At 42.2% G+C, this 25946-nt stretch overlaps 1 protein-coding gene and 1 non-coding gene across 4 annotated transcripts in view; both read right to left on the bottom strand.

Annotated features, from left to right (window-relative positions):
• Positions 1-9213: 9213 nt before the first annotated feature.
• Positions 9214-25946, bottom strand: part of FNTA (farnesyltransferase, CAAX box, alpha) — a 31669-nt gene continuing 14936 nt past the window's right edge. For 2 of the 3 annotated variants that reach the window (XM_033232647.1, XM_033232663.1), the window contains exons 5-9: positions 24019-24145; positions 17629-17777; positions 11947-12009; positions 10120-10291; positions 9214-9842 (exon numbers count right to left, since the gene is read on the bottom strand). In XM_033232647.1, the coding sequence (XP_033088538.1) occupies positions 9720-9842; positions 10120-10291; positions 11947-12009; positions 17629-17777; positions 24019-24145 (634 nt within the window). In that variant the 3' untranslated portion in view covers positions 9214-9719. Of the gene's footprint in view, positions 9843-10119; positions 10292-11946; positions 12010-14569; positions 14734-17628; positions 17778-24018; positions 24146-25946 lie in introns of all 3 variants that reach the window. The other variant, XR_004442221.1, reaches the window with a different exon arrangement.
• On the bottom strand, positions 21869-22028 carry LOC117095949. Its single transcript, XR_004442262.1, has one exon. It is a non-coding gene; the product is annotated as a U1 spliceosomal RNA (small nuclear RNA).

Genomic DNA, 25946 nt, shown 5'->3' with positions numbered 1-25946 from the left:
GGAGTGGAGGTTGCAGTGAGCTGAAATCGTACCACTTCTCTGGAAAAAAGAGAGTTTCTGGAATGCCAGATGAGTTGGTCTCCCCTGTGCAAGACACCCATGGGGAGCCATGGGTGGCCTCTGAGGAGAAAAGTCTCCTTATTGCCTTCATCTCTTTATGCCCTGAGAGCATAACAGCTCAGCGGCCTGCCACAGGTTGCTGGGGGAAATAACACTCAAGGAAGCAGTGGAGTATAATCAAACATCTTGGCTCCTCCTGAAACCCACTCCCACCCATTTCAGTCCCGATAAGTTAAAGATCTTAAGTAGTTTAGACACATCCAACGCTCCGGTCCCCTGCACCTGCCTTTTAAACTCTTATTCTGTCTCTTTCTAATTACTTTGTCTCCGCTGGACTCAGGGTACCCGCCGGGTGGTGTGGGGCTGGTTTCCCCAACAACTTCATTCTAGCCTGGGCAAAAGAGCAAACCTCTGTCTCAAACAAACAAACAAAAAGACAGAAACCAACCAGCAGCTCTCCTTGCTGAGTTCTTTGCCACATGGCCACCATTTTGTGCCTACAGGCTTTTTGGGGGTGCTGGGGAAAGGTGAAATTTTAACACTGATGAAAAATTAGAGGAATTAAATTCAAACAATTAAAAGTAAAAAGAACAGCAGAATTTGACACATCATCAAACTGGTTGTGTCACCCTTCTTCAAGCTGAACGTAGCCCAAAGCCTGGAACTGAGTGTCGGGGGTACATACAGAGACTCTGGAGAAACCCTCTGATTCTGGCTCGTGGAGCAGAAAAGGAAACTCCTAACTCAGAGGGAGTGAAGAAAATTCCCTGTTCTTTCTATTTCTTCATGTCTTTGCACTCCAGCCCCCAGTCAAGCACATGGCCAGAGCAAAAAGCTTCAGCAGCCGAAAGTCTGAGGGAGAGCGAGAGTCCTTTCCATTCAGTGGCACTGCAGCTCCAAGAGGACAGACACAAACTCGGTGTTTTGTTGTTTTTATTTGTTTCCCACTGCTGTGGCACAACTGTGGAAGTGGGCAGCTCCCCCAGGCGAAACTGAAAGTGGGAAGTTTCAGGCCAGGGCACTGAAACCTGAGGGAACCTAAAAACACTGAGAAGAGAGTGGAAGGTGAGAGCATCTGGCAAGCAACCTCAGAGAGTTGTTTTTGAACTCTTGGGCTCACCATTGACCTGCATATCACAGACTTAATAGGCACACCAAACACTCAGACAACTGTGCTCATGGACAGATTTTTGTTCAGGCACCAAACTACTGGAGGATGCAGCCACCAGACAGATCCAAATAACCCCACAGAGGGTATGAACACAGAACTCACTTTGGAACATGGACCCCAGAAGAAGATTGGAACCTGCAGACTGTCCCTAACTAGGTTATGTGCTTGCTTAAATTAAAATGTTGGCCAGGCGCGGTGGCTCACACCTGTAATCCCAGCACTTAGGGAGGGCAGATCACCTGAGGTTAGGAGTTTGAGACCAGCCTGGTAAACATGGTGGAACCCCATCTCTACTTTAAAAAAAAGAAAGAAAGAAAGAAAGAAAATAGCCGGGCATGGTGGTGGATGCCTGTAATCCCAACTACCTGGGAGGCTGAAGCACAAGAATCACTTGAACCCAGGAGGCAGAGGTTTCATTGAGCCGAGATCACACCACTGCACTCCAGCCTAAGTGACAGAGCAAGACTCCTTCTCAAACAAACAAAAAAAAAAGGCCGGGCTTGGTGGCTCACGCTTGTACAATCGCAGCACTTTCGGAGGCTGAGGCGGGCAGATCACGACCTCAGGAGATCAAGACCATCCTGGCTAAAACGGTGAAACCCCGTCTCTACTAAAAACACAAAAAATTAGCCGGGCGTGGTGGCAGACACCTGTAGTCCCAGCTGCTCGGGAAGCTGAAGCAGGAGAATGGCGCGAGCCCAGGAGGCGGAGCTTGCAGGGAGCCGAGATAGCGCCACTGTATTCCAGGCTGGGTGAAAGAGCGAGACACTGTCTCAAAAAAATAAGTAGGCCGGGCGCGGTGGCTCAAGCCTGTAATCCCAGCACTTTGGGAGGCCGAGACAGGCGGATCACGAGGTCAGGAGATCGAGACCATCCTGGCTAACACGGTGAAACCCCGTCTCTACTAAAAATACAAAAACTAGCCGGGCGAAGTGGCGGGCGCCTGTAGTCCCAGCTACTCGGGAGGCTGAGGCAGGAGAATGGCGTAAACCCGGGAGGCGGAGCTTGCAGTGAGCTGAGATCCGGCCACTGCACTCCAGCCCTGGCGACAGAGTGAGACTCTGCCTCAAAAAAAAAAAAAAAAAAAAAAAAAAATTAAGTAAATAAATAAATTAATAAAAAATAAAAATAAAAATAAAATTAGCCGGGTATGGTGGCAAGCGCTTGTAGTCCCAGCTACTCAGGAGGTTGAGGCAGGAGAAGGAGGTTGAGGCAGGAGAATGGCGTGAACCCGGGAGGCGGAGCTTGCAGTGAGCCGAGATCACACCACTGCACTCCAGCCTGGGCTACGGAGCGAGACTCCGTCTCGAAAAATAACGATAACAATAATTAAAATGCCAACATTCTCCATAGGATTTAAACAAGAATTAGAGCCTCATAATATTCAAAATGCTCTGGATACAAAATTGCTAGGCATACGAACCATCACAAAAATCTCAACTTGCATGGGAAAAGATAATCAACAGTCACCAACTATAAAATGACTGTTAGGATTATCTGAAAAAGACATTAGTTATTATGAAAATGCTCAAACAATTATAAACATTCTTGAAACAAAAGAATGTATAGGGCTGGGCACAGTGGCTCGCGCCTGTAATCCCAAGACTTTGAGAAGCCAAGGCAGGCCAATCACTTGAGGTCAGGAGTTCGAGACCAGCCTGGCTAACATGGTGAAACCCTGTCTCTATTGAAAATACAAAAATTAGCCAGACATGGTGGCAGATGCACCCAGGAGGCTGAAGCAGGAGAATCGCTTGTACCTGGGAGGTGGAGATTGCGGTGAGCCGAGATCATGCCATTGCACTCCAGCCTGGGTGACAGAGTAAGACTCTGTCTCAAACAAATAAAAAATAATAATTTAGAAAAGGAAGTATGACTAAAAAACTTGGAGAAAGTAAGAGGAACCAAATAAGCATTTAAGGCAGAAAAATACAATAATCAAATTTTAAAACTCACTGGATAGATTCAATGGCAGAATGGAAAAGACAGAGGAGTCAGTGAACATGAAGACAGGTTAATAGAAATTATCCAAACTGACCAACAGAAAGGAGGGAAAAATTAATAAAACTTCAGTCTCCTGTGGGACATAACAAAAGATATAACATTTATGCCATCAGAATCCCAGAGCAGATGAGAAAGAAAGCACTAAAAAGTTTTTGAAGACATAATGGCTGAAAATTTCCCAAGTTTGGGAAAGAAACACCAACCTACAGATTCAAAAAACTGAGCAAACCCAAACACAAATCCAAAGACATCCATGCCCAGACACATCAAAATCAAACTGCTGAAAAATAAAGACAAGGAAAAAAAATTGAAAGCAACCAAAGAGAAATGCCACAAGCTCTAGGCGACCCACAATCCTAATGACAGTGAATTTATCCTCTGAGATCACGAAGACCAAAGTGGCACAACGTCTTTCAAGTGCTGAAAGAAAAGAATTGGCCGGGCGCGGTGGCTCAAGCCTGTAATCCCAGCACTTTGGGAGGCCGAGACGGGCGGATCACGAGGTCAGGAGATCGAGACCCTCCTGGCTAATACAGTGAAACCCCGTCTCTACTAAAAATACAAAAACTAGCCGGGCGAGGTGGCGGGCGCCTGTAGTCCCAGCTACTCGGGAGGCTGAGGCAGGAGAATGGCGTAAACCCGGGAGGCGGAGCTTGCAGTGAGCTGAGATCCGGCCACTGCACTCCAGCCTGGGCGACAGAGCGAGACTCCGCCTCAAAAAAAAAAAGAATTGCAAGCCCAGAATTCCATATGCAGTGAAAACATCCTTCAGGAATAACCTTGAAATAAACTCAGATGAAGGAAAACTAAGAGAATTTGTAGCCTGCAGACCTACTCTAACTGAACTGCTAAAAGAAAGTTCTTTGGTGGCTCAAGCCTGTAATCCCAGCACTTTGGGAGGCTGAGGCACGCAGATCACCTGAAGTCAGGAGTTGGAGACCAGCCTGGCCAATATGGTGAAACCCCATCTCTACTAAACATACAAAAATTAGCTGGGCATGGTGGCACACGCCGGTAATCCCAGCTACTCGCAAGGCTGAGGCACGAAAATTGCTTGAACCTGGGAGGCAAAGAATGCAGTGATCCGAGATCATGCCACTGCACTCCAGCCTGGGCAAGAGTGAGACTCTGTCTCAAAAAAAGAGAAAGTTATTTAGACGGAATGATAACAGCAATGAAAGAATAACAGAGAATGGTGAACAGTAAGGAGACATATGGTGGTATTGTTTCCATATGCCAACTGAAGTGACAAAATATTCTAAATAGGTTGTGAAAAGTTGAATATTTTGTAATCCTGGAGTAACCACTAAAACGAAATAAAAACAACTAGAAATAACAGAAGATAACAGGAAAATCTCCAAACCCCTGGGAATTAATACCTTTTTTTTTTTTTTTTTTTTTTGAGATGAAATTTCACTCTGTTGCCCAGGCTGGAGTACAGTGGTGCAATCTCGGCTCACTGCAACTTCCGCCTCCTGGATTCAAGTGATGCCCCTGCCTCAGTCCCCCAAGTAGCTGGGATTATAGGTGCGCACCACCACGCCCAGCTAGTTTTTGTATATTTAGTAGAGATGGGGTTTTACTATGTTGGCCAGGCTGGTCTCAAACTCCTGACCTCAAGTGATCCACCTGCCTCAGCTTCCCAAAGTGCTGGGATTACAGGCATGAGCCACCATGTCCAGCCTAAAATTGTCACTTGAAAGCTCACAGTTTTAGCCCAGCATGGTGGCTCATACCTGTAATCCCAGCACTTTGGGAGGCTGAGGCTGGTGGATTACCTGAGGTCTGGAGTTCGACACCAGCCTCGCCAACATGAGGAAACCCCGTCTCTACTAAAAATACAAAAAATTAGCTGGGCATGGTGGCAGGCGCCTATAATCCCAGCTACTTGGGAGGCTGAGGCAGGAGAATCACTTGAACCCGGGAGGTGGAGGCTGCAGTGAGCCGAGATCATGCCATTGTACTCCAGCCCAGCCAACAAGAGCGAAACTCTGTCTCAAAAAAAAAAAAAAAAACTAAAAGGAAAGCTCACATTTTATCATTGGCAATATTCAGTTGTTTCCCTTGAAGTGACAAACTCATTTCATTGGTTTTAAGACAGTTTTTGAGACACTTTCTCACTCTGTCACCCAGGCTGGAGTGCAGTGGTGTGATCTTGGATCACTGTAACCTCTGCCTCCCAGGTTCAAGCGATTCTCATGCCTCAGCCTCCCAAATAGCTATCACACCCAGCTAATTTTTATATTTTTAGTAAAGATGGGGTTTCACCATGTTGGCCAGGCAGATCTCGAACTCCTGATCTCAAGTGATCCAACTGCCTTGGCCTCCCAAAGTGCTGGGATTACAGGCATGAGCCACCATGCCCAGCCTCATTTCATTCGTTTTTTTTTTTTTTTTTTTTTTTTTAAGAGTCTTGGTCTGTAGCCCAGGCTGGAGTGCAGTGGTGCGATCTCAGCTCACTGCAACCTCTTCCTCCCAGGTTCATGCCATTCTCCTGCCTCAGCCTCCTGAGTAGCTGGGACTACAGGCACCCGCCACCATGCCTGACTTTTTTTTCTTTTTTCTTTTTTTTGTAAAGATGGTGTCTCACCATGTTAGCCAGGATGGTCTTGATCTCCTGACCTCGTGTTCCACCTGCCTCGGCCTCCCAAAGTGCTGGGATTACAGGGGTGAGCCACCGCGCCCGGCCTACCATTCATTTTTGAGAGACTATGTACCATCCATCCAAGAATGAATAACCAGTGTGTTGGGGTCCACGTGTTTCCTAAACAAAGGAATGAACACACAAGACAACACAGGATAAGACAAACATGGCAGCCGTCCCGAACGGCACACTCTGCTTTATTTTATACAGTCGGTTGTGGAATGTTGCCAAGTCACAAGTCACGTGTTGTTTTTCTGACCTTTTCCTGACTTTCTGGTTTCTCAAGATGTTTACACATTAACCAGTCCCCAGGGTCTGCTGTTTGCAGCTGGCTCCTTTGTCCTCCCTGTTTGCAGGGAAGGAACGCCCTGTTTTGTTTGCAAGAGCAGGACTTACGGGAATGTCTCGTTTGCAAGCATGTAGTCCTCTACACCAGTGTATTTGTTGTTTAAGTAAATGGTGTTCCATGAAAATGCATCCTGTTCAGCCCACATCTTACACAGCTGCACAAATGCTTTTCCTCAAGACAATCATATGGATATGTGTTATGCATACTTTCATCCAGTCACATTAAAATATTGAAGAGACGGGTTGGGTGTTGTGAATAAAAAAATACATAATGACTGACTAATCAAGGACATTCTTCAGTATATGCACAGCAGGGAAGCAAGAGTGCCACTCATTTTTCTGAGTACCACTGCCTTGCTTTATGCTGTGGCACTAGCAGTTTTACCCACCGCTGTTTTTGTACCAATGCAAATGTAACAGCTATTAGGCAGATAGTTTTGAGTTAGCAGGTCTCTCCATAGACCTCACTTTGGTCTAAGGAAACGACTGCACTGTAAGTCCCATGTCCAGTTGCCGTTAGGAGATCGCCCTCAGGTTGACTAGAGCCTAAAGTCATTCTGCCTTTAAGTCACGGAGCCTCCTCACCTGATTCAGTGCTCACTAAGCAACCTTTTGGTTAATGAATTGCTACACAGTTAAACGTCAGGCAAAAAATGCCAAGTGGCTAGGCTGACATAACTGTTTGGTCTGCTTCATAGTGACCTGAGTGTAAATTAATAAACTTCCATTATGCATTTTTTTTTTTTTTTTTTTGAGATAGGGTCTCACTCCCATTGCCAAAGCTGGAGTGCAGTGGCACCACCCTGGCTCAAGTGATCCTCCCATCCCAGCCTCCCGGGCTGCTAGGACTACAGGTGCACACCACCACTCTTGGCTAATAATTTAAAAAAATTGTTTTGTAGAGATGGGCCCAGGCTGGTCTTGAATTCCAAGGCTCAGGCAGTCCTCCCGCCTTGACCTCCCAAAGTGCTGGTATTATAGGCATGAGCCACTCCGCCCGACCTCATTATGCTTTTTATTAAGCTGTCTCTATAAGCTGTTGAGTCCAAAGTCCCAAATCCAATCAGTTTTGGGTCACCTATTATGGTTTCTGAGGGTGTTTTTTTTTTTTTTTTTTTTTTTTTTTTTTTTTGAGACAGTCTCATTCTATTGCCCAGGGTGGAGTGTAATGGCACAATCTTAGCTTGCTGCAACCTCCACCTCCTGGGTTTAAGTGATTCTCCTGTCTCAGCCTCCCAAGTAGCTAGGATTACAGGTGCCTGCCACCACGCCTGGCTAATTTTTGAATTTTTAGTAGAGACAGGGGTTTCACCATGTTGTCCAGGCTGGTCTTGAACTCCTAACCTCAAATGATCTGCCTGCCTCGGCCTCCCAAAGTGCTGAGATTATAGGCATGAGTCATCACGCCCAGCTGAGAGTAATGGCTATCTTATGAGAACTTCTCTATGTAGCTTTTGATCCTTATGACACCTTTGAAATGGTCTACATGGAAATGGCACTTTATGGCAGCTTCAAAAATAAAATTACAGATTTTTGGATTCTAAAAACAACAAAAACATGTAAAATGTTAGAAATAACACTCACTACATATATTTTCTTCCAAAAGTATTAAAATATTATTTCCTAAATTTATCTTGAGAAAGGATGACTATTTAACTCTATATGATTTCCTTAGTTGTACTTTGGTGCTTTGACATTGAACAAAAATTACAGATAAAGTGAGATTGAGGCTGGACCTGGTGTCTCATGCCTGTAATCCCAACACTTTGGGAGGCCGAAGCAGGCAGACTACTTGAGGTCAGGAGTTCATGACCAGCCTGGCCAACATGGTGAAACCCTGTCTCAACTAAAAATACAAAAATTAGCCAGGCATGGTGGCAGGCGCCTATAATCCCAGCTACTAGGGAAGCTGGGGCTGGAGAATTACTTGAGCCCAGGCAGTGGAGGTTGCAGTAAGCTGTGATCACTCCACTGCACTCCAGCATGGGTGACAGGGTGAGACTCCATGTAAAAAAAATCAATATATAAAAATAAATAAATAATAAAGTGAGATTGAATTAAGTGCAGGTACAGCAAGCTAGCTTGCTAACCGCTCCCAACTCCTTCCTGGCATGGCATCCTGCATCATACATGCTGGAAAGCTACAAACTACACTTCCCAGATTCCTCTGCAGTTAAGATTTTAAGACATCCTGTTGGTTCCTTCCAATCAGATGCACTGCAGTGAGCCTTTAACTTGGAACCACACTACATGGGAAATGCAGGAGATGTGCTTTGCATGGAACGTGCAGAGACAGCACAGTCCTGGAGCTGGCAGCCAGGGTTGTGGCTTCCTCATTCCTCATCCAGCAGTTTCCTGATTCGGGCACAGGCAGCAGCAACGGGATGGTCCAGTTGTGTAGCATGGTTCGGGAATGTACTTCTAAAAGATTAGGTAACTCTTCTGTGAGATATTTATATACCTGAATAAACCCTTTGGGTTTAAACTACCTTGAGTGGATTTTGTCACTTTCAGTCAACAACTGACCAATTTACATTTTAACATTTCCTCCAACACATCATGTTTCTAGTTTACAGTTTTATAGCAATATTTTCTTTCTTTCTTTTTTTTTTTTTTTTGAGACAGACTCTTGTTCTGTCGCCCAGGCTGGGGTGCAGTGGTGGGATCTCAGCTCACTGCAAGCTCCGCCTCCCGGGTTTATGCCATTCTCCCACCTCAGCCTCCCGAGTAGCTGGGACTACAGATGCCTGCCACCTCGCCCAGCTAGTTTTTTGTATTTTTTAGTAGAGACGGGGTTTCACCGGGTTAGCCAGGATGGTCTCGATCTCCTGACCTCGTGATCCGCCCGTCTCAGCCTCCCAAAGTGCTGGGATTACAAGCTTGAACCACCGCGCCCAGCCGCAATATTTTCTTTCTAACTGCTTTTCTGAGACAATATGTCTTGTATAATATATAAATGCTATTAAAAAATCAAACTACTGCGACACTGTTTTTAGATACAGCTATAATTTTATTACAAAACCATTCTTTTGGCATTAGTTGGTTACAGTGATAGCAAGATAATGTGAGTGTGCAGACCAGCTCTGATGGAACTACCGTATTCCCTGCTTACTGAACCAAACTTCAGCTACCTCATATCCATTACATACAAGTGACCCGCAGTTATTACTGCTACAAATCTTGATATGTGTACCACTGAGGGAGGAGTTGATGCTAAGGGATTAGATTACACGTTGATAGGACTACAAAAGTTCCTTTATGGGACTTTTTCTTCCTCCTCCCATCCAATGACTTTGCTTTAGAAGAATCACATTACTTAGAGCTAGTCTGAGTAGCAGCAGCACCCAAGGAGCATCAGTTCTTGTTAAAAAGCAATACCTGTGTGATGCACTTTCACACCACAGGCAAAGGGAGGGACCACTCTCGTTTTAAATTCCTGCAGTGTCCCTTAATAAAAAATAAAAGCATTCCATCAAGTTCTTCTGGATGGTGTTATTGCTGTACATTTGTTTGTGACTCATTTTCTGTGCTGTGTTTGCTTTGAAGGGATCTTCCAATATATCTCCAATATTCCTTTCTTATAGTGTCCTTTTCTTTAGCTAGGATTTCACATAACTGAAAATGAAAAATAAAAATTAAAGTAATACATAATTCAATCTCAAGGGCAAATGCCTTTGAGCCAATACAATTTAACTTAAATCACGTTCAGATGAGACACACTATTAAGAGTCACAGGCTGTGATGCCAAGTGATGTCAATGCTGTCCCTAACCAGAAATAGCCCTGCACTGAATTCTGAGTAACGATGTTGAAAGGGGACATGGATATTAGTGGTATTGGGCCAACCAATTCTCAGATACCAAAAATGATAGCACTGAGCCCCACCAGCTTACCTCTAATGCTTTATTAAGAATGTCTTCCTTATTGTCACACTGGTTTTCTAGCATGTCTTCATAGATATCCACAAGAAAGGCAATTAGGTAGGGGGAACTATGACTTGGTTGTAAATCAAGTAATTGATTTAACAGATTAGGGTATTTGGAAAGACCACGATCCTGCAAAATCCTGTAAACAACAACAAAAAACAAACACTTGATTTTGTGAAGGAAGAAAAGCAGTAGAAAGATCAAGAGAAAATAAACCCTGAAACACAAACAAGAAAAGGAGAGTTATTTTGAATGAATGAGGCTGAAACTATCATGAAACTTTTAAATTACACGAGTCTTATCATAGATCATTAGTTAATTAAAAACTGGCCAGGTGCAGTGGCTCATGCCTGTAATCACAACACTCTGGGAAGCAGAGGCAGATGGAACACTTGAATCCAGGAGTTCAAGATCAGCCTGGGTAAAATAGCAAGATCTAGTCTCTACTAAATTTTTTTAAAAAATCAGCCATGCCCGTAAACCCGGGAGGCGGAGCTTGCAGTGAGCTGAGATCCGGCCACTGCACTCCAGCCTGGGTGGCAGAGCAAGACTCCGTCTCAAAAAAAAAAAAAAAAAAAAAAAAAAAATCAGCCATGCCTAGTGGTGGCACCTATAGTCTCAGCTATTTGGGAGGCTGAGGTGGGAGAATCACTAGAGCCTAGGAGATCGAGACTGCAGTGGGCCATGATCATGCCACTACCCTCCAGCCTGGACAACAGAGTGAGATCCTGTCTCCAAAAAAAAGGGATAATTAAGAGCTAAGTAAAAAAAGTTTTAAAAAATGAAGTTTAAAAGTATTCATTTATAACTTAAACTGTATAACACACAAAATAAATCATCTTAAAAAGTGAAGGGCAAAACCAGGAGAAATGTTCTTGTTTCTTTTTTTTCTTTGAGACAGGGTCTCGCTCTGTCGCCCAGGCTGGAGTGGAGCACAGTGGTGTGATCTCAGCTCACCCTGACCTCCGCCTCCGGGTTTAAGCAACTCTTATGCTTCAGCCTCCCAAGCAGTTGGGATTACAGGTGTGCACCAACAAGCTCAACTAATTTTTGTATTTTTAGTAGAGATGGGGTTTTGCAATGTTGGCCAGGCCGGTCTCGACCTGCTAGCCTCAAGTGATCCGCCCACCCTGGCCTCCCAAAGTGCTGGGATTGCAGGCGTGAGCTAACATGCCCAGCCCTCATCTTCTCTTGAGATGGCTTCTCATCCCTCATGATCTCCAGATACTATAGGCACCTCCCCTGACACATCTCCAAGGGTGACTGATTCCATACTTTGTGCTCTTTTGAGCCTAGTTTCCTTGAAGACCTCTTATGTTCAACAAGGAGCTTAGTTATGACAGTGGCCAGGCAAGGGAAACCTTTTCTAGTTGAGTAGGTTAACTTAAAGGTGGAGATCTCTAAAAATGAAAACAGAAAGGCTGGCTGCCCATTGGCAAAATCTACCTGTAAACTACCCTGCTTTACTGTGTTCCTGAGCCAACCAGAGCCTGGGTGTGTTTATGTTCCATTCTTTGATATAAAGACTACAGGAATCGTAAATACAATTAAAATGGCATTATGTACTGGTGGATTATTCTGAAAACGGTGTTGGTAAGTACTTGGGAGGTGCAGAGAAGGGCAGAAGGCACTTTTCCAGAGAGTTTCCATAATGCTGTTATACTTCTGCTCTTAGGTCCAGAAAAATGAAAAATTCTTTACTATCCTTTTGGAATCTAATTGTGGAATATACTCCATGATGCATTATATAGCCACTTCATTTTTTGTATAAAAAAAGCAAAAACAACCTCTTACCCTTTCAAATAGTTCCATGCACTTTCATTATGTGGTACTAGTTTAATCATTTCCAGAGTGTATCTGCAAGAAAAAATATATATATACAATTTTAAAAGAACAGTGCAAGAATGAGACGCAGCTTTTCTTCTTTTTTTTTTTTTTGAAACGGAGTCTTGCTCTGTCACCCAGGCTGGAGTGCAGTGGCACAATCTCAGTTCACTGCAACCTCCGCCTCCCGGGTTCAAGTCATACTCCTGCCTCAGCCTCCCCAATAGTTGGGACAACAGGCTCCCGCCACCACACCCAGCTGATTTTTGTATTTTTAGTAGAGACAGGGTTTCACCATATTGACCAGGCTGGTCTCGAAATCCTGACCTTGTGATCTGCCTGCCTCGGCCTCCCAAAGTGCTGGGATTATAGACGTGAGCCAGCGCGCCCAGCCAAGACACAGTTTTACTAAGATTGTGGCGCAACTTTGGAAACACACTTTCACTTGTGTCAGCATCTCTCTTAGTGCACTGTGGCACCTCTCTAGGTCATATTTAAATCAGAGAATACCTTAAGGCTGTAGCTGTCAATTCAATTCTAGGGAAGGACACAAAACTATAGGGAAGGACACAAAACTAATCTAAAAGCTTCAATTCACAATAGGAATAAAAGTAACATAAAATATTTCCTTTAAATAATATGGAAGATTTTCCTTTTGAAGAAAACACCAGCTAAAAGAAGGAGACTTTCCATTTATTGGTAAAGCAACCTTGGAAAAGCAGTCTAAGCTCTACTTACGTCCCAATAATCTTTAGCTATCATTAAAAAACGGCATGGAAATTACATAAAGAAGAAAAATGAAAAATCAACACAAAAACGTATTTCTTATATTTCAAAGCAAGATGACTAGTCAACTGTGATGTGATTCCCTGTCAAAATGGGTGCTCCATACCTTTGTCTTCCCCTTAAACAGATTAAATATAATTCAGACTCGATTACCACAAATCCCAAGGGAGCCACAGAACGTGCTTCACCACACAATTGCTCAGATGAGTAAGTCACTGACAAGCTTGGTAGTCTTGGTTCTGCTGCAGTGCTGTTACTATAAATTTTTTTTCCCACAGAGTAATAATAAACTCATTCAACATGATAAAAGTATTTTTCCAACTACTTTTACATGACTTAATGTTTCCAATTATTTGTGAAACCATGTCCCTGCAGGTCTTAACTGGTCACTTAAGATTCTTAATTTCATCTTGGCAATATCTAAATTTTTATTTACGTACATGTGTACTAAAGCATTACCTATTTTTATGGTTAAAACATGAAATTTGGCTGGGCATGGTAGCTCACATCTGTAATCCCAGCGCTTTCAGAGATCAAAGCAGGAAGACTGCCTGAGGCCAGGAGATCAAGACTAGTCTGGGCAACATAATGAGACCTCATCTCTACAAAAAATTTTAACAATTAGCTGGGTGCAGTGGCACATGCCTGTAGTCCCAGCTACTCGGAGGCTGAGGTGGGAGGATTCCTTGCGCCCAGGAGCTCAAGGCAGCAGTGAGCTATGATCCCTGACTGCACTCGAGCCTGAGTGACAGAGCGAAACCCTGTCTCTTACGAAAACAAACAAACAAAAAGCCCGATGAACTCTGAGGTCAGGCTACCTCACTTCAAATTCTGGTCCCATAAATTATGTGCTCTTGGGCAAATTACAGAATTACCTGAAACCTCAAGTTCTTCACGAAGTGTCTCAGAGAGCTGTTAGAATTAGTAGCATATAGGCGGGGCGCAGTGGCTCAAGCCTGTAATCCCAGCACTTTGGGAGGCCGAGACGGGCGAATCACGAGGTCAGGAGATCGAGACCATCCTGGCTAACACGGTGAAACCCCGTCTCTACTAAAAAATACAAAAAACTAGCCGGGCGTGGTGGTGGGCGCCTGTGGTCCCAGCTACTCGGGAGGCTGAGGCAGGAGAATGGCGTGAGCCCAGGAGGCGGAGCTTGCAGTGAGCTGAGATCCGGCCACTGCACTCCAGCCTGGGTGACAGAGCAAGACTCTGTCTCAAAAAAAAAAAAAAAAAAAAAAAAACTTCTTTTACCCATCTTAAAAGGAAAATAAATCCTAGGTATAGGAAGCTCTTTTAGATTCTTGGGTTATTATTTCTGTTTCTATTTGGCAATAGGAAGCCAGTGATCTGCCTCTGAAAAGGCTAAAAGTTTGCATTTTGAAAACTCTTCATATTCAACTTTTAAAATACTTTGTTACCACTAACTACTGTCAATCTTTAGACCAATAATGTTCAATAAAACTGTCAGGGATGATGGAAATGTTCTTTGTACGTGCTGTCCAATATGGTAGTCACTAGCTACATGTGGGTACTGAATGTCCGAAATAGGACACGTGCAATGAAAGAACTGTATTTTTAATTTTTTATAATCATACTGGTTGAAACTTAAATAGCCGTATGTGGCTAGTGGCTACCATATTGAACAGTACAGGAATACCTTACAGATATCGAAGGTTCAATAAAGCGATTTTATCACAATTAAGCAAGTCACACGACTTTTCTGTTTCCCAGCACATATAAATTATGTTTACACTATATTGTAGTCTAGTATGCAATAGCATCATATCTAAAAAAACAATGTACATACCTCAATTAAAAAATACTTTATTGCTAAAAAATGCTAATGATCATCTGAGCCTTCAGCAAGTCGTAATCTTTCTGCTGGTGGAGGGTCTGGCCTCCATGTTGATGGCTGCTGACTGATCAGGGTAGGGTGCTGGGTGCTGAAGGATGAGGTGGCTGTGGCAATTTCTTAAAATAAGACAACAATAAAAGATTTCTCTGTAGCATGTGATGCTGTCTGATAGCATTTTACAGTAAAACTTTCCTAAACTGGAGTCAATCCTCTCACATATTCTGCTGCTGCTTTATCAACTAAGTTTAGGTAATATTTACAATATTAAAAATCCTTTGTTGTCATTTCAACAATGTGATTTCACAACGTCGTTACCAGGATTAGATTCCATCTTGAGAAACTACTTATTTTGCTCATCCGTAAGAAGCAACTCCTTATCTGATCAAGTATTGTCATGATGCAGCAGTTCGGTCACATCTTCAGGCTGCACTTCTAATTCTAGTTTCTTGCTGTTTCCACCACAGCAGCAGTTCCTTCTTCCTCTAAAGTCTTGAACCCCTCAAAGTCATCCATGAGGGCTGGAATCAACTTCTTCCAAACTCCTGTTAATGTTGGTATTTTGACCTCCTCCTATGAATCATGAATATTTCTAATAGCATCTAGAATGGTAAATTCTTCCCAGAAGGTTTTCAATCGACTCCGCAGATTCACTGGAAGAATCACTATCTATGGCAGCTTATAGCCTTACAAAATTTATTTCTTAAATAGTAAGACTTTAAAATCAAAATGACTCCTTTATCCATGGGCTTCAGAACGGATGTTGTGTTCATAGGCTTGAAAACAGCATCTCCTTGCACATCTCCATTAGAGCTCTTGGGTGACCAGGTCCATTGTCAATGAACAGTCATATTTTCAAAGAAATTTTTCTGAACAATAGACCTCAAACAGGGCTTAAAATATTCAGTAAACCATGCTGTAAACAGATGTGCTGTCATCCAGGCTTTGTTGTTCCATTTATGGAGTACAGGCAGAGGAGATTCAGCATAATTCTTTAAGGCCCTAGGATTTCCAGAATCGTCATAGAGCACTGGTTTCAACTTAAAGTCACCAGCTGCATTAGACCCTAACAAGATTCAGCCGGCTGTGTGAAGCTTTGAAGCAGTGCCTTCTCTCTAGCTGTGAAAAGTCCTAGATGGCATCTTCTTCCAATAGAAGGCTGTTTCATCTACACTGAAAATCTTCTGTTTACATGCAGCCACCTTCATCAGTGATCTGAGCTGGATCTTCTGGAGAAGTCGCTGCAGCCTCTCCAGCAGCACTTGCTGCTTCACCTTGCACTTCCATGCTACGGAGATGGCTTCTTTCTTATACCTCATGAACCAGCCTCTGCTAGCATCCAGGTTTTCTTCTGCCGCTTCCTCACTTCTCTCAGCCTTCATCAAATTAAAGAGAATTAGGGCTTTCTCTGGATTAGGCTTTGGCTTAAGGGAATGCTGTGGCTGGTCTTATCTTTTATCCAGGCCACTCAGACTTTCTCCGTATCAGCAATAATGCTGTTTTGTCCATGTGTTCACTGGAGCAGCACTTTTAATTTCCTTCAAGAACTCTTTCTTATGAGTTTGGTGTTTGGTGCAAGTGGCCTAGCTTTGGACCTATCTCAACTTTTGACATGTGTTCCTCACTAAGCTTAATCATTTATAGCTTTTGATTTAAAGTGAGAGGGTGTGACTCTTCCTTTCACTTGAGTACTCAGAGGATATTGTAGGGTTAATTGGCTTAATTTCAATATTGTTGTGTCTCAGGGAATAGGGAGGCCTGAGGTGAGGGAGAGAGATGGCAGAACACATGCAACAGTGATATTCGTTATTTTATATGGGTGCAGTTTGTGGCACCCCCAAACAATTACAATAGATGACTGATCAAAGATGACTGATCACAAATCACTGGAACAGACATAATGATTACGAAAAAATATGAAATACTGAGGAGTACCAAAATGTGACACGGAGACACAAAGTGAACACATGCAGTGATAAAGAATGGCATTGACAGACATGCTCAACGCAAGACTGCCACAAACCTTCAACTTGTTAAAACAAAAACAACAAAAAACATAGTATCTGCAAGGCTCAACAAACCAGGTATGCCTGTAGAGCTTTATATAGAAGAGCACTAGAAAAAAAAACATAAAGTGTGCTTGAGGGGTAGTGCACGCTCCAGACATAAGCCCAAAGCAGAACGTTAAGGTGAGACATGGATTAAAGCCTTTTATAAATTTTAAGTCACCAGAATCCTGTATAGAGCAGATAAAAGAAGAGCAAGCTGCCTCGATCCAGGCAACATCAAGAGCTTGGAGGAGAGGAGATGCACCATACCAATCAGCACACATGTTTACACTCAAATCATGACTCCCATCTCATCAGGCTCTGAAAACAACAAGCCTGTTCAAATTATGAAACAGACACTCATACACAATGGACAAATAAGGTCACAAAAATCGTGGCTACTAATGTTTATGGATACAATATAGAAATTGATGCCAATTCAGAAATTTCTAGCTCTAATAATAGCTCTTTGTATACTGGTTCTCAACTTGGGGGTGACTTTACCGCTCGGGGGACATTTGGCAATGTCTGAAAACATTTTTGTTTTAAGGCCAGGATGCTGCTAAATATCCTACAAAACACAAGATAGCCCCCTGCAACAAAAACAAAAAAAAATCCGGCCCCAAACCCTGCACTAGGGTAACATGGCATCTAGGGACGATTATCTAAAATGCAACAGAATTTAATAAGATGGTTTTAAAATAAAGCTTCTTAAACAATACCTCATAACATTAAGATTTCTTTTCAATCTCCAGTAGCAATATTTCAAGAAACTTAAAGATACAACGAAGTAGAGGTATGCTACATTATTTGTAAATTTATCATCATATGTTTCACTCAGTACTCTGTCCTCTTTCTTTTAGTTCCATGAGGTAGGATCTTGATCTGCTGTATCCCCAGTGCCTGAGACATGGTAGGCATGCAAACATGTTTGTAATGAATGAGCAAGTGAAGGAGATTACTAACTGGACTTCTCTCTCCAATACAGCACGATCATTGTAGCCAGTGGTGTTAGAAATTACGAAGTATCTTTGGTTCCAGACAGAGTTATTTCTCACATCCTCTTTGAGAAGTTGGTCCACATACTGCAGCTCATTTTCCCAAAGTTTAAATTCCTAAAGGAAAAATTTAGAAAAATCATCCAATCAGAAATGTCCCATTATTTATGAACAATAAAAATAAAAAAAAAAAACAACAAAGAAGATGGAACTGAGGACACAGGATTTATCACAAATTCAGAAAGTAGTGACGGCTGCAAGGAAAGGAAATAGAGGGGGATATAAGTATGAAATTGATTACAGAGCCTGGAAAGACGCATACAGAAAGCAGGCAAAAAGACATCCAAAAAAATTTTGAGGGGAAAAAACCCCACCAAACTCACTAGTAAGAGAATGAGTATAGATATAAATTTGATGTGACTTGATATTAATATATCTTTTTTTTTTTTGAGACGGAGTTTCACTCTTGTTGCCCAGGCTGGAGTGCAATGGCGTGATCTCCGCTCACTGCAACCTCCAACTCCTGGGTTCAAGCTATTCTCCTGCCTCAGCCTCCCGAGTAGCTGGGATTACAGGCATGTACCTCCACGCCTGGCTAATTTTGTATTTTTAGTAGAGATGGGGTTTCTCCATGTTGGTCAGGCTGGTCTCGAACTCCCAACCTCAGGTGATCCACCCACCTCAGCCTCCTAAAGTGCTGGGATTACAGGTTTAAGCCACCATGCCTGGCCAATATTAATAATCAAAGTAAAAGGGCAGCATTCAAAAATGAAAATTAAGTAAAAGGGTAGCATTCAAAAGTGCACATATATGATAAAATTACATTAAAATACATGGAGAGAAGCATACATGGTCAGGAGTGGTGGCTCTCATGGGCAATCCCACTGCTTCAGGAGGCTGAGGCAGAAAGGTCACTTGAGGCCAGGAGTTCGAGACCAGCTGAGGCAACATAACAAGACCTCGTCTGGAAAAATAATAAAGACAGGCCAGGCACGGTGGCTCACGTTTGTAATCCCAGCACTTTGGGAGGTCAAAGTGGGCGGATCACCTGAGGTCAGGAGTTTGAGACCAACTTGGCTAACACGGTGAAATCCCGTCTCTACTAAAAATACAAAAATTAGCTGGGCGTGGTGGCACGCCCAATATTTTTATTAATAAAAATAACAAAAATAAAAATAAAAAAATTAGTTGGGCATAGTGGCACATGCCTAGATCCCAGCTACTCAGGAGGCTGAAGAGGATCACTTGAGCCTAGAAGTTTAAGGCTGCAGTGAGCTATGATCATACCACTGCACTCTGGGCAACAGAAAGAGACCCTGTCTCAAAAAAAAAAAAAAAAAGAAAGAAATATACACAATTGGACAAAGATATAAATTTCTATTATTTTTATTGAGTCAGCGTCTCACTTGGTCACCCAGGCTGGAGTGCAGTGGCATAGTCTCAGCTCACTGTAACCTCCGTCTCCTGGGCTAAAGTGACATTCTTGCCTCAGTCCCTCAAATAGCTGGGACTACAGGCTTGCACCAACATAATCGCCTAATTTTTGTAGTTTTCGTAGAGATCAGGTTTTACCATGTTGGTCAGGCTGGTCTTCTTTTTTGTTTTTTTTTGAGACAGAGTCTCACTCTGTCACCCAGGATGGAGTGCAGTGGCGCTATCTCGGCTCACTGCAAGCTCCGCCTCCCAGGTTCACGTCATTCTCCTGCCTCAGCCTCCCAAGTAGCTGGGACTACAGGCACCCGCCACCACGCCTGGCTAATTTTTATACTGTTAGTAGAGACGGGGTTTCACCGTGTTAGCCAGGACAGTCTCTATCTCCTGACCTCGTGATCTGCCCGCCTCGGCCTCCCAACATGCTGGGATTACAGGCGTCAGCCACAGCGCCCAACTAAGCCAGGCTGGTCTTGAACTCCTCAACTCAAGCAATCTGCCCACCTCAGCCTCCCAAAGTGCTGGGATTACAGGCATGAGTCACCACACCTGGCCAATACAAATTTTTTATATTATAAAGCTGCCTTAATAAAAAAAAAATCATGGGGGAAGAGAACCAATAAAGATAATTTAAAAGAGGAGAATGATAAAACTTACAAATACTTTCAAAGTAGGGGACATTCACTTTGAAAAAGATAATGGAGTCTTCTTATTTGGTAACAGCAAAAAAGTAAAAATCTCCTATGATAGTCCCCGATTTTACAGGTGATCATAAAAATAAACGCGTTAAGGAAACTACATTTTTGTGAAAGTTCCTAGTCAAGTTCAGGAACCAGTGCCTAGGGTGGGCACTGACTGGTGTCCTCCCACTGTTCTCAGTCTCCAGCATGCTAAGTATAGAAAGAGAGTAAACATCTACAAGCTTCTGTATCAATGTAACAATTTTATGTCTGTTGAGTCTAATGAAAAACAGGGAGTAGGGTCTTCTATACACATGTGTTTCTGTTTGTTTTCAGATTCATGGAAGTTACAAATATAACACAGTGCCCTGTATACCGTTCATTTAGCTTCCCCAAACGGTAAACATCTTACTAACTAAAGTGCAATTCCAAAACCAGAAAATGACATCTGTACATTAGTGTTAATGGAACCGCTCACCTTGTTCAGATCTTACATGTACTCACTTGTGTGTACGAGGTACAGGTGGGGGAGTGGGGGCAGAATATAACTCTACACAATTTTATCTCATGTATAGTATAACCACCACAATCAAGATTCTCAGCACACAGAAACTGCTCATGCTACCCCTACCTTTATAGCTGTACCCCCTTTTCCCTCACCCTGGCAACCTCTGATCTGTTCTCTACATCTGTAATTTTGCTGTTTCAAGGATATTATCTCAATGGAGTCATACAATATGAAACCTGAGAATTCCCTTTCCACTAAGGATCACACCCTTGAGATCCATCCAAGTTGTTGCCTGTATGGATCATTCACTTCTTTTGACTGGTGAGTGGTACTGTGTGTGTGTGCCTATATTTCACTTTTAATTTTTTTTTCTTTTGAGACAGGGTCTCATTTTGTCACCCAGGCTGGAGTGCAGTGGCATGAGCATAGCTCACCATAGCCTCGACCTCTTGGGCTCAAGTGATTCTCCTGCCTCAGCCTCCTGAGTAGCTGTGAACACAAGCATGCGCCACTACGCTCCTCTAATTTTTTTGTAGAGTCAGGGTTTTGCCATGTTGCCAGGCTGGTCTTGTACCCCTGGCCTCATGGAATCCACTTGCCTGGGCCTCCCAAAGTGTTGGGATTACAGGCATGAGCCACTGCACCCAGCCTCATTTATAAAGTAATTGATTTTTACTGTATTTTACATAAATGAGACATACATGAAATACAGTAAAATACATCCAATCTGTGATCAGTTGGGGACAAAGAAGGGTCCTCCACTCCTTCACTTAAGCGGCTCTAGTACAGTCAATGCCAATGACATACAGGCCATGAATGTTTATAATTCATGTTTAAAACTAACGTTTAAAACTAAAATTTTACCACTTTTTTATATATATATGTCAAGAAATATTTTTTAAACAACCATCTCATAGTCCCATTTTAGGTCATCAAAGACTATGCTGAACTCATTAAATCCTCATTGAAAATAATTGAAATATTGATAAAACAACTTTCCATATAGAAACAAACCACATTCCTTGGCTTTGACACTACTGAGAGTATGGGCTGGATAATTCTTTGTTGTGGGGAACTGTCCTGTGCATTTTGGGATGTTTAGCAGCATCCTGGCCCTCTACTCAATAGATGCCAAGAGCAACATGCCCCAAGTTCTAACAACCAAAAACGTCCCCTGTTGAGAACCACTGACACACACACACACACACACACACATATATATATATAATTTTTTTTTTTTTTTTTTGGAGACAGGGTCTCCCTCTGTCGCCTAGGCTGGAGTGCAGTGGCACTATCTCAGCTCACTGCAAGCTCCATCTCCCAGGTTCATACCATTCTCCTGCCTCAGCCTCCCCAGTAGCTGGGACTACAGGCGCCTGCCACTACACCCAGCTAATATTTTTGTATTTTTAGTAGAGACAGGGTTTCACTGTATTAGCCAGGATGGTCTCGATCTCCTGACGTCGTGATCTACCCGTCTCGGCCTCCCAAAGTGCTGGGATTACAGGCATGAGCCACCGCACCCAGCATTTTTTTTTTTTTTTTTAATAAAAATAAACAGAGAAAACCTGTTCTTAAACCGTGAAGACCAGAAGAAAGTGCCACACAATCCCCCATCACAAATTATGCAGTTGAGCTTTCCACATTTGGGGAAATTGCAGGGGTCAGCACATCCGGAGTGCAACGAATATGCTTTGCCCTGGGAAAACCACCTTAGTGATCATGACATCTCCCCTGCCAGGTAAGTAACTCACATGAATTAAAGGATGTATAGGCCGGGTGCGGTGTTGCTCAAGCCTGTAATCCCAGCACTTTGGGAGACCGAGATGGGCGGATCACAAGGTCAGGAGATCGAGACCATCCTGGCTAACATGGTGAAACCCCGTCTCTACTGAAAAATACAAAAAACTAGCCGGGCGAGGTGGCGGGCGCCTGTAGTCCCAGCTACTCAGGAGGCTGAGGCAGGAGAATCGCGTAAACCCGGGAGGCGGAGCTTGCAGTGAGCTGAGATCCAGTCACTGCACTCCAGCCTGGGCAACAGAGTGAGACTCCGTCTCAAAAAAAAAAAAAAAAAAAAAAAGGATGTATATATGTCCCACTTGGGACAAGTTATTTCCTTTTTATTTCGCATATTAAAATGTATAGAACAGATTCTCTGTTCAGTTTTCAGAATTCACTATAGTTGAAATCACTACCTTTAAAAAGTTATGTTGGAAACATATAAAACTGTAATATATCAAATATGAAAACAAGACAATTATGTACACTTTATTTATAAAATAAATAGAAATGCATAAGCTACAACACAATTAAGGGATATTCTGGAATCCTTTCTCATAGGAACCTTTTATGATAATTTCAGTAATGTCAGTTAAGGGAGCTTTTCAAAAATACTGGTTATGTTCTATGTCTTAATCTATTGTGGTAGATGGAGAGAGCTGTATGTGTAAAATGTATGCCTTTATGTGATTAAGTTTTTCAGAAATAAGTAAAAATATTGAATACCTTTAGAATACATTATCCCTTTAGTCAAATTTGGAAAAGTTTAAACATTTTCAAGTTTTAAATATTTGGTGAAATGCCCTTGGTCTAACGAATAGTGCAGAAAGTAGCAATTCCTGGAAAAAATTCACAGGAAACAATACTAGAACTGTTTAAAATAAATAAAATACCCAGAGTGGGAGTTACAATTATTCTATTCAGGATTTAGCAGAAAACTTTTGACATGTGGGTAGAAATAAAATACTTAAGTTACTGTAAAATCATATTCCAATTTATATATGAAAAACACTTAACGTATATTATATATGCCTGTTAGTTAAAATAATACATCTGTAGTAAAAATATGCTACTTTTTATATTCAATTTGTTGGCAAATATGATACAAATTCAATCTAAAAAATACTAAAAATGTACCATATCCAAAGAGATTATTAAGATTAGCTAACATGAAGGATGTCAGGTTTTAATTATCTTAATAATCTTCCCTTTTTTTTTTTTCTTTTAAAAAGATGGGGTCTCACTCTGTTGCCGAGGGTACAGTGCAGTGGTATAATCATAGCTCACTGCAACCTCGAATTCTTGGGCTCAAGCAATCCTCCTGCCCCAGCCTCCCAAGCAGCTGCAACTACAGGTGTGTGCCACCATGCCTGGCTAAGTTTTCTACTTTTTGTAAAGACGGAGGTCTCACTTTGTTGCCCAGGCTGATCTCAAACTCCTGGCCTCACTCAATCCTCCTGCCTTGGCCTCCCAAAGTACTGGGATCACAGACATGAGGCACCAAACATGGCCAATAATTTTTAATTATTATACATTGTGTGCAATGATCTACATATGTGTGTGCCTTGTTTGCAAACAGACTTTATTTTTTTTTTTTTTGAGACAGAGTCTCGCTCTGTCGCCCAGGCTGGAGTGCAGTAGCCATCTCAGCTCACTGCAACCTCTGCCTACCGGGTTCACGTCATTCTCCTGCCTCAGCCTCCCGAGTAGCTGGGACTACAGTCGCTCGCCACCACGCCCAGCTAATTTTTTGTATTTTTAGTAGAGACGGGGTTTCCACCTCGTTAGCCAGAATGGTCTCGATCTCCTGACCTTGTGATCCACCCGCCTCTGCCTCCCAAAGTGCTGGGATTACAGGCGTGAGCCACCACGCCCGGCACAAACAGACTTTAAGAGTAATTTAGTTCAGTTAAAAAAATAAAAATCTGACAAACACTGTACAATACAAGAAAGGCAATACCTGAATAACCCATTGTCGATGCTGCCAGGCATGATAATTCTTTGCATCCTGATTAAGAATATCAGCAATAAATTCAAGCTCCTGAGATGGATCTCTTAGCCATTCCACTAATACTCGCCTATGATGCCTAAAGCCCAGAGAAGAAGGGAGAGAAGTTTTGTGTTAATTTACCCAAGAACTAAAACATCAGCAGCACATGTTGTAACTGACAAGCAACAAACAAAAATTCATCTCTAATTCTCAACACTCTACTGGAGAGAAAAGGAACACACACAAAAAAAAAAAATAGAAAAAAAATCAGATAGTTTATCTCAAACTACATCTGGTAGTATCTTTCGACAACCATGAAATTGTGTCAAAAAATTCAGAAACATTACTGGATTGTATAATGAGAGACAAGATAAAATGTGCTATTATTTTATCAAATACATAAGTTCCTCTACTTAACACACACCTATCAATTTTCCCTAAGTGCAAAGTGTCACCAAACAAGCAGCTTCTCAGTCTACAAATTAGTGGGCAGAACTGAATTCACTGCTACACCGGCAAGTAGCTATGACAAGTTGCAAGCTGTCAACAGAGGAGTTTCTATACTAGGAAAACACTTAAGGCTTATTTTATATTGGGTTCCATTTTTTTCTTTGGCTGAAATATTTATAAAAATCTATTAGTGAAAACATTCTAAAATTCACTATGGTAATGGTTGTACAGATCTGTATATATACTAAAAAACACTGAATTATATACTTTGAATGAGGGAATTGTATGGTAAGTGAACTCTCTCTCAATAAAATGGATCTTTAAAAAATCTATTAGAGTATAACATTCATTCAACTAAAAGTGAGCAGAACAATAGGAAAAAAGGAAGGATTTAATGCTTAATGACTATTCTACATGCCTGGAAAATTTAAAAATTCATCTTACAGATTAACACAAGATACTACCAAAAACAAAAGCCTAGACAGAAGGTTTCCAAATTTATTTTAGAATTCCTCCAAGTCAGTGAACACTACCTGCATTTTATTTTTCCAGGTTGCTGGTGAGTTCAGTAATTTAGAAAGCTAAGAATCAGATCCTCCAGGATATCAAACTGAGGAAGAAAAAGTCCATGCTGATGTTCTCCGATTTAAGGAATTACAGGGCTTTATGTTATAGCATAAGTTTTCATAGTTAGAAGTTAATAAAAGTGATTAGTTAACTGGGATACACAATTTGCATCACCTGTATTGGTTATAAAACGAACAGAATGGACAATTAGAAATGTACAACAATTTAAAAACAGCTGGGCTTTCTGTAGCAGCTACTTTGAGTGGTTCTGTGTTTTACATAACAGTAGGTGATGAAGTGCTAATGACAGTGTCTGCAGTATCCAGAAAAGACAATTTCTCTTTAGCAAAAACTCAATGTAATCAAATACTATGCCTGTGATGTCGGAATGTTATAGCTACAGATTTTTACATAAAAGCTCCTTAATTCCACAGGGCAGATAACTTTAGTGAGGGTCTGAAACTCTCCATTTAATCTCTTTTCTCATTAAACCAATTATTTTATAATGTAATTTCTTAGAAATACAACAATCTTGTAATCAAGAGGCTACAATGGTAAAGTTTTTAGTTTTTAAATTTTTTATTTTTTTGTTTTTTTTCAGACAGAGTCTCACTCAGTCACCCAGGCTGGAGTGTAGTGGTGCGATGTCAGCTCACTGCAACCTCCACCTCCCGGGTTAAAGTGGTTCTCCTGACTCAGCCTCCTGAGTAGCAGGGATTACAAGCGTGCCACCACACCTGGTTAAATTTTTGTATTTTTTAGTAGAGACAGGGATTCACCATGTTGGCCAGGCTGGTCTTAAACTCCTGAATTAAAGTGATTCACTCACCTCAGCCTCCCAAACTGCTGGGATTACAGGCATGACCCACTGCACCTGGCTA

Source organism: Trachypithecus francoisi, unplaced genomic scaffold (genome assembly GCF_009764315.1).
Source record: "Trachypithecus francoisi isolate TF-2019V2 unplaced genomic scaffold, Tfra_2.0 Contig01440, whole genome shotgun sequence".
NCBI classification, from domain to species: domain Eukaryota; kingdom Metazoa; phylum Chordata; class Mammalia; order Primates; family Cercopithecidae; genus Trachypithecus; species Trachypithecus francoisi.
The sequence above is the reverse complement of the archived record's forward strand: the minus strand, read 5'-3'. Positions and strand labels throughout refer to the sequence as shown.